At 39.4% G+C, this 8,370-nt stretch overlaps 1 protein-coding gene and 1 pseudogene across 2 annotated transcripts; both read left to right on the top strand.

Annotated features, from left to right (window-relative positions):
• Positions 1 to 282: 282 nt before the first annotated feature.
• LOC146569241 (uncharacterized) lies at positions 283 to 4,860 on the top strand. The gene is made up of 9 exons (XM_085283468.1): positions 283 to 451; positions 682 to 844; positions 2,294 to 2,386; positions 2,641 to 2,811; positions 3,042 to 3,326; positions 3,480 to 3,632; positions 3,937 to 4,083; positions 4,261 to 4,416; positions 4,738 to 4,860. The coding sequence occupies exons 2-9, from the start codon at positions 698 to 700 to the stop codon at positions 4,765 to 4,767; spliced, it is 1,182 nt and encodes a 393-aa protein (XP_085139594.1). The 5' UTR covers positions 283 to 451; positions 682 to 697; the 3' UTR covers positions 4,768 to 4,860.
• Positions 4,861 to 5,641: 781 nt separating this feature from the next.
• LOC146569240 (peroxiredoxin-like 2A) lies at positions 5,642 to 7,474 on the top strand (annotated as a pseudogene). Its single transcript, XR_014893495.1, has 5 exons — positions 5,642 to 5,786; positions 5,932 to 6,023; positions 6,815 to 6,954; positions 7,132 to 7,296; positions 7,421 to 7,474. The product of XR_014893495.1 is annotated as a peroxiredoxin-like 2A (transcript).
• The last annotated feature ends 896 nt before the right edge of the window (positions 7,475 to 8,370 follow it).

Raw genomic sequence — 8,370 nt, 5'->3', positions numbered from 1 at the left:
CCTCAAACAAGCACTATGAAAAATGTCTAAAGCATTTTGTGTTGACTGTCACATACATATTTTTATTTATAGCCTATAACACATTTAAACTACAGAAGTTGGCTCGTGGTACCTTAGAGACAGGTACATTTACAGATTTCCTACAATTCCAGATACACGTTTCGTGACGTGGTTTGTTGTGTAAACTATTTATTATTAAGTAAAAAATCACAGTCATTTAGCGGCTGTTAAAATGTGTTAAATGTTCAAATGATGATTAACTCATAAATCATAACACACCGTTCTCCACTGCATAAGCTGCAGTTATAGGTACTGGGAGAATACACTTGTGGTGTATAGAGCAGTAGCAGTCAGAAGTTGGCTAATTCAAAACACTGAGGGGGAGATTAATAATGTGACACCGTTACCATGGAGCCCTAACCACTACACACGGACTTTCAGGAAGAAGCAGGTTTGTTTGTCTTCCTGTCGTTTTTTAGTTACTGTGTGAAACTAACATTTATAAAACAGAAGAGAAAAACGCTTAGTCTAACCGCTAACAGAAAAAAACAAAAACAAAAACGACCGAAATGTTTTATTTGCTGGGAAACTTCCTGTTCCGACGCTACTTGCTGTTTATTAAAAGTGATACATGCGTTTTTCACTTTAGTTGTTAATATAATGATGTTTTTCGCTATTCAGACAGGAAAACATACGGATGGACTCGGAGTATTTAAAAAGAAACCTGGGTCAGTGCCTGGCGGACGGGCTGGCTGAAGTGGCCGAGCAGCGACCTGTGAACCCGATCCTGTATCTGGCTCACTGGCTTTACAAGTACAGCTCAAACCGTGAATACCAAACAGAGGCGAGCTCTTCTTTTATTCATTACTGCACCTGTTACAGTTTACAAGTCATGCTATTTTATGACAACACAGTCAGAAAAAATACCTGAATCAAAAGATTAGTAAATCGGGGCATTAATAGGGGGGGGAGCCAGACAGATCTAATTTTTGCATATATTTCTGGTTATTTTTTATAAGTGTTGGAGACTCAAGATTATTGTCAATGCCACTAAGAAACAATTAAAAAAATTGAGAATCGGCATCGTGGAAGAAAAAAAATTCCCTGATAATAGTCGCTGTTTTGTTGTCCTGTCAGTAGGGGGTAGCATGCACAACTTATTGTCTAATATGAGGCGCAGCCTTTGTCACAGTGCAGCGAACGTAAATGACAACCTTGTAAGTTTGGGAATTAAATTGTAGTTTTAGTGTTGTTAACGCCAAAGGTCTAGCGTAGACCTCTGCAGTTACTAACCCATTGTGTTGGTGACTCTTGCTCTGTGGCTGAGCTGCTGTGGTTCTGTCCATATCGTGTTTAGGAGACTAGCCATGTGCTGCATAATAACAGGTGCAACACCATTAACTTACAAAATATAATGCTTGGTGTGATCATCAGAAGCAATACTATTTTGAAATAAAAGTACTGAGTTAATGCAGTTCTGCTGTCTGTTTTGATATGGATGTTTGGCTTGGTGACATCTCCACAATTTTTAAAACTAGAAATTTAAAACTGGGGTGGGGGTTCTTTTCTCTTTTTTTGTACTTTGTAACTTAAATTTGACCTTTATAATCTGAAAACTGTCCAACTTTGAAGCCCTCAAAGTATTTTGAGTCAATTTTATTCCCACTCCAGGTGTCACAATTTAAAGCCAAATATGTCTTTGTGTTATGTAACTAACATAAATAAGCATTCGTGTCATTTGTTTAAGAAGCTACAAGTGCTCAAATCTAAATTATTTTCAGTGGAGTAAACACTTGGAGTATTTTACAGTGTCGCACTATTAGCATTCATCAGCCTTATGTGACAGTATACAGTATTAAACAGAATCCAAATAGTTAAATTAGCACCATAATAACTACAAAAGTGCTGTAGTAAACAACAGCTGACAGTGAAACAGATGATTAGCTCTTGGAAGCTTCCACTGGCTGTTAAAGTGTGAGCAGTGAAACTATTTCTGCTCACACTACTAGTGCCTTAAAGCCTCTGTCCTTACATAGGTTTTAAGGGCTGATATAAAGGATAAAAGAGGCTTAGACAGTCTAAGCTTATCAGGCTGAAAAATTAAAAGCCAAGGTAACAAAAACCCAGTCACCTTTTTACCTTGACTCAGAAAGTATCAACAGATCCCTGCATGCCTACAGAGATCTACAGCCACTTTAGGATTACAAGGATTAAAAGGTCTAGGTGTAAGCTTTTGTAAGCTATGTAAGCATAGTTAGAAGGATCTTTGTTGTAACCACAATTTCATTTGTAGAAAAAGGCCAAACTGGCACTCCTGGAGAAAGAGCAGGCAAAAGCCAGAGAGGAGGAGTTACACCAGGCGAAGCTAAGGGAGGAGGAGCGAAAGGTCAGTGAGACCTGGGAGGAGTCGCAAACTACTTGTAAAACACAAAACTTTTAATCTAACCAAACATTTGTTTGTGTTTCTTACATCAAATTTTAAAAAATTAGTATGTATTGAGATGTTTTCTTATTTCTCCTGTTATCCTTTAAAATGACCAGTTGCTTATTTTCATTTCAATCCTCTCCACTTGCTTCCAATTACTCCAAAATACTTTTAAGCAAATCGTTTAAAAACATATAACATAAACACATCGACAGCTCTCTGAGAACAAGCCCACAGATTCTGAAGCACCCACCGCAGCCACAACAGGAGAAGTGGAGGACAGCAAACCCATACAAGATGAGAAATTAAACACACCTAATCTGGAAAACCAGAAAGGCGCAGAAGATCGCCAAACTGAAGTGCAGGAAAATGTCACTGAAAAGGAGGTGATAAGAATTTATGAGTGCCTCTGGAGGTGGTGGCAATCTCTGTGATATTTTCTGATTGTCCCTTTCATTTCTGTGGTTTTTGGTTTTGAGCCTTTAGTGCTTCTGGGGTTTTTTTTCTTTGGTGATGGGTCAGTCTACCAAGCTCACTCTAAACTGCATGACTTGCATCGTATGGTTTTTGAAAGAAACTACAAATCACTGACTATAAATGGTTTGAGATCTGCCAGGTGGACATCACAGATAAAGCAGCAACCAGTCCAGAGCCACCTGAAGGAAAACCTGCAGAGGCCGGTCATTCTTACCTATCTGAGGGGCAGGGCACAGAGGTCAAAGAGGAGTTTGAAGAGAAGCCTGATGAAAAAACTGAAGTGGAGACAAGGATGGAGCAAATAGAAGAAAAAACAGAAATAGAGCCAAGTACGAATAGTGTTGAGGAAAAAACTGAAGAGGAGGAGAAGGAAGGAATTACCAGCCAAAAGGAACAGAAGGAAGGTGACCAAGATGAGGATAAGGTCAGGAGAAATTTTATCGTATTTGCCTGGATAATGTAAGAAATATCATTAAACAGGGGTCAAACACTGTCAAGAAAGAAATGGCACAACTTGATTTTGTTTGTGGTGCTAAAATAGTTTAGTTAGTAATTGTGGCTCTTATCTGCTTTGCAGGAGGTTGATCAGTCTGAAACTGCTGAAGCTGAGAAGACTGGCCCACTACAGTCAACTCTCACACAAGATGGCAGTGATTCAAAATCAAATGAAACAGAAGATCAATACAGCAAGCAAAGTCCTCCTGACCTTGACTCTTACAACACAGAAAAGGTGAAGCGGGTGAAATGCAGACTGCGCGTTGAGGATTCAGTTTGGCACTTATTCAGATCGAAGAGGCAAGAGGTGCAGGCTCAAGTACAAGAAAAGATGAAGGAAAGATCAGCAGAGTGGTGAGGTAGATTTGAAGATGAGTTAAAGTTCAGGCCAGGGGAGGACAGAGGAGACAAGGAACACAAATAAAGATGAGAAGAGCAAGAGTTTTCTGAGACAACACAGTCAGACTGAGCACAGGTAGAAACACAGAATTATTATGTTCTCCATAATCTAATCTGCTTTACTTTTCCTTTACCATAAGGCCCATGAAGAAGAAACTGGCAAACCTGAAGATGCCATCCAAGTGGAGCCAGCTTCAGCTCCACAGAGTGAGAACATTGAACCTGTGAAGACATCTGAATCTGAACAGGAGGCACAGGAATCAGGAATTCTCCTGGACCAAGAAAAGGTGGCATGACCTTCTTTTGAATCCACAATGTTTCCCTTTAATACTTTGCTCATTTTTTAAACATTGAAGTAGAAAATTTGCCCAGGGGAAGCAGCACTTTTGGGTTTCAGAGTCAAAGGTCTGTTCAAAAGCTGGAAATAATAAAACAAGGCTTAACCAGAACTTTTCTGCCCTCAGGCAGGTGATGAAGAACCGAAGAGCAAAAGCACTGATTCCTCACCTCCAGCTGAGGTTGAGGTAACAGCAGAAGAAATGATGCAGCGCGGGGAACCTGAGAGTTCACAAGAGGAACCTGAAAAGTCTCCGTCTAACGAGGAAGACTCCCAGGAGAAGGTTGACCTGAGTGAATGCGTTACTCATCTATTGGTTCTCAAACTTTTTCTTGAGAGCACCCAGCAAATATGTTTGGTTTTTAGCAATTACAAAATATCCAGTTTCAATTTTAGTGAAATAAAATATAGCATGATCATATAATTTTTTTCTAAATCATTGGAATATCATTCCCACTCTCTGGTCATTTAGGGACCATTTCCAGTGTCTCTGTGTTTGAGAATCAGTGTCTACATCTATATTCTGACAAGTGTGATATCTATTTTTTTTTTTTTTTTTACTTAAAACTGATTAATTTGTAACTCAGCTTTGCTTGCTTTTCAGGACCAAGAAGAGGAAGAAGACCAAGCTTGATCACATCACATGTCCGAGCTTTTACCGAAGCTGAAATCATAAATGGTTACTAATGTGTGAATAAGAAAATACACAATAAATAGTGAGCCAACATAATTTATTATTGTTTATTCATTTGTCCTTTTTGTTTTTGCATAGCGTTAAAGATCCCCTCATTTTTAAAAGTTATGAAAACAACCCAGTCCACGTGCTTGTTTCCACATCACACTTGTGTAAGTAGCACAGTTGGCTTCCAGTCACGTTGCAGTGTCAGAAATCCCAATGGCACATCCACATGTTAAACTGAGATTAAAGGTGATTCCACATAAACTGTGCCCCCGTTTAGCAGATGAATTTAAAATCAGCCTTGACTCAAACTTTGAGTGACATACAAGCGAATAAAGAAAACCTTTAATGTGATGGTCTGCTTCTTCAACCCACATTAGAGCAGACAATAGCTGAAACTGTAACTAGCTTTTTTAGTAGTAATGATAATATAAGTTTGCATGAGCTTTTATTGATCCTGTTATAGAAATGCTTGATTGTGTAAGCGTGCAAAGTAATTCTCGTCATGGCTGGCATTTCGACTGGATGACGCTGCAGTTTCCAGGCTATTGAGTGACCTTTAGCCTGGAGGAGGGGCAAAGTTTGGTGCATATGACTGGTTTGTATTGAATGTTTCCGCATCTGCGTTCACCTTCTCGTCGCTGATGAAATACAGCTGTATTCAATCTGATCAGTATCTGCACCCAAGAGAGGCTGGGTTTGGGAAACGCTGGCAGATCAGCTGGAGTTGGAATTTAAATGCGCGTTTGAACGCGGTGCGGTCGAGAGTGCGCAACAACAGCGGAGCTGAGATGCTTTAATCAAGAACTGGCTGCAAAAAGAGGCTGTAATGGAACTCGTAACCAATGTTGTGGCCACTGTCGGTGGCCTCGTTACCGGTGTAATGAATTTCATCACTGACAGATTTCTCACACCGCCGCTTGAAGCAACTCTCAAATATTTAGAGGAGGCTGAACTCAAGACCACGAAGGGAGGCGAGTCATATCTGTGTTTACCGAAATAAACCATGCAATTATAAAAATAGTTTGTTTTAAAATCGTTTTTCCCTCCCAGCTGGGATTTGTTACGCATTTAGCCTGTTGCTAAACTTTTACCCTTTCACCTAATCTCTTTCCTTAGAAATAAAGACGTTCAAAGCCAAGTCTCTGTGGGAAAAGTCTGGAGCAGTTATCATGGCAGTCCGGCGTCCTGGATGATTTTTGTGCAGAGAGGTATTGTTCCAGTGACAGTTGGCTATCAAACTATTGGCTTCTTACTTTAAGCCCTTTGGTTTTGCCTGCTACACAAAAGAGAAAGTTTGCCATACACATATTTTCCATTTCTTGTCAATTGTAGCCAAAAGGCAACATAGGGGAATGAAAAAGGGAATGGATAACTTATATAACATCAAACATTTCGTGTCAGTTTAGGTATGGTGATTTAAAATGATACAAATTATGAAAATGTTTGCACTGGAGGTGCAAAGTGGCTCTCAAATGCTGTGAAGTTCAGTCTTTCTTCATATAAAGTACCTACATACTCTACAACTATGTCTGCCTCTTGTAACTTGAACCTTTGAGTGTGGGTTTGCATAGCATAAATTTGAGGTAGTTCTGGAGTATTTTAACCTGGTGTGGTTATAATCCTCTAAATCTAAGCTATGAAAGGCACGAGGGATGTATATGTAAATCAGTAGCTCACCTCGCCCCCAGAAGTGTCTCAGTATATTTTATTTTCCCCCGGTCAGAGAGGGCACATAATTGCAGTGCATCCACCTGACTTGGCTCTATTACATGAAATTGGCATGAAAATTAAGTGTGGTCAAATAAGTATTTAGATTGTTGAATTAACAGAAAGTCATCCTCCTGTAATAATACAATCAAGTACTGTTCCACAATCCCTGCTTACCACACAAAATATGGGCAGTGTGCATATAATGAATACAACATGACCCCTCAATTGTACCTTTCCGTTTGTACCGCAGTTGCTAGCTGTTAAGATTCTTAATGTTCTTTGGCTGCAGGAAGCTGCAGAGCTGTCCTCTCTGAAACCTCAGCTGGATGAACTCGGGATTCCTCTGTATGCTGTTGTAAAGGAAGATGTCGGCACAGAGGTCAAGAACTTCAGGCCATACTTTCAGGGGAAGTCTTCTTGGATGAAAAGGTAAACTTTATTATTTTCCTCTAATGAACTGTTCTACCATGGTCAAACGTTATCTGCAAACTACATTTGGCCTGTTTTTAAGCAGAACTGCTTCCAAATGCACTTGGACCCATTTAGGGTGTGTGAAAAATCCCTTTAGCTCTGCATGAATTAACCAAGCATTCCATATGCTTGCAGAGACGTTTTTATGGGCCTCGTGAGCGGAAGCTGGGTCTCCTGGCATTCCTGCGTGTTGGAGTGTGGATGAATGGCGTAAGGGCTTTCAGGAATGGGTTCGTGGGAAATGTTCTCGGAGAGGGTTTTGTCCTTGGTGGGGTCTTTGTCATCGGTCAAAGACAGCAGGTAAAAAATTTCACATTAATCCAATGTCATTGGAATGGTTCTAATATATTGCAATACAAATTTCTTAAGAGTGAAGCCATCATACTAGAAAATGTTTAGTATCTCTTGTCTGTTTGTCCTGCAGGGAATACTTTTGGAACACAGAGAGATTGAGTTTGGAGATAAAAGTCAACATTGAAGATGTCCTCCAAGCTGTCAGAAAAATGCCACAGGAACTACAGTCTTTGGAGAAGAAATAATTCTTTGTATTACTCGTGTGTTTTTGAACATCTCATAAAATTAACAAACACCTTTCAGATAACATAATCTACAGCATTGTCTAAATATATGGTATAGACAAAATTTCTTTCAAATTAGGAAATTTGTACATTTGATAGTTTGCCTGTCTCTTTAAGATAAGGATGCATTTTGCAGTATGACTGTTTTTAAGAGTCTGAGTGTGTTAATGATGGCCTGTCTTTAAACTCTATAGAAGAAGCAGACCTGATGCTTAATGCTCATTTTCTTAAAACTCTGATACCACTATGCTGTCCTGGAAGTAATGAGGCTAGTCTTTTGAACAATAAAATACATTTCGGTGCTCGGCAGATTTGTATTCTTTTTGTTTTTTCTCTATGCATTGAAGTTATTGAGTAGCTGGACTGATACCAGGGTGGGTGGAGGGTGGAACAGTTTTCAGAGCAAAGATCATCATCTAGGTTAAGTCTGGTGAGTGCTCTTAAGTTATGAGAACTATCAAAGTCACTTTGTACTAAGCACAGTTCAGAAAGCATCTTTGAGTCTTGTGTTTAGAAAGACTTCATTTTCTCCTGGATGTTGCTCTATTTATTTATTTTTTTCCTTTAACATTTTCATTAAGATTATAAAATATGAGCATTCTATTTTACTGCAGATATTCATCTGCCTAGAGGGACATGAGCTTGACTTGACGGCTGTGGGCCTTTTAAAACATGTTTTGTAATCTACTTGTGTTGGTTTTAGAAACAATTACAAAGCAGGTTACACAACCTGATCTGCTGGATAAGCTCAGGAGATTTGGGGGGGGGGGCGTTAAAAATCAAACTTATGAAACTC

Source organism: Mchenga conophoros, linkage group LG8 (genome assembly GCF_057382185.1).
Source record: "Mchenga conophoros isolate Kocher_MC1m ecotype Shallow Benthic linkage group LG8, M_conophoros_male_GT1.1, whole genome shotgun sequence".
Lineage (NCBI taxonomy): Eukaryota > Metazoa > Chordata > Actinopteri > Cichliformes > Cichlidae > Mchenga > Mchenga conophoros.
Note: the sequence above shows the minus strand (reverse complement) of the source record. Positions and strands in the feature narration are given on the sequence as shown.

Excerpts from the sequence above, each read along its gene's own strand:
- LOC146569241 (XM_085283468.1), top strand. The coding sequence starts at position 698 with ATGGACTCGGAGTATTTAAAAAGAAACCTGGGTCAGTGCCTGGCGGAC. Across the intron at positions 845-2,293 it reads ACCGTGAATACCAAACAGAG|AAAAAGGCCAAACTGGCACT; the intron begins GCGAGCTCTTCT and ends TTTCATTTGTAG. Across the intron at positions 3,633-3,936 it reads ACTCTTACAACACAGAAAAG|GCCCATGAAGAAGAAACTGG; the intron begins GTGAAGCGGGTG and ends CTTTACCATAAG.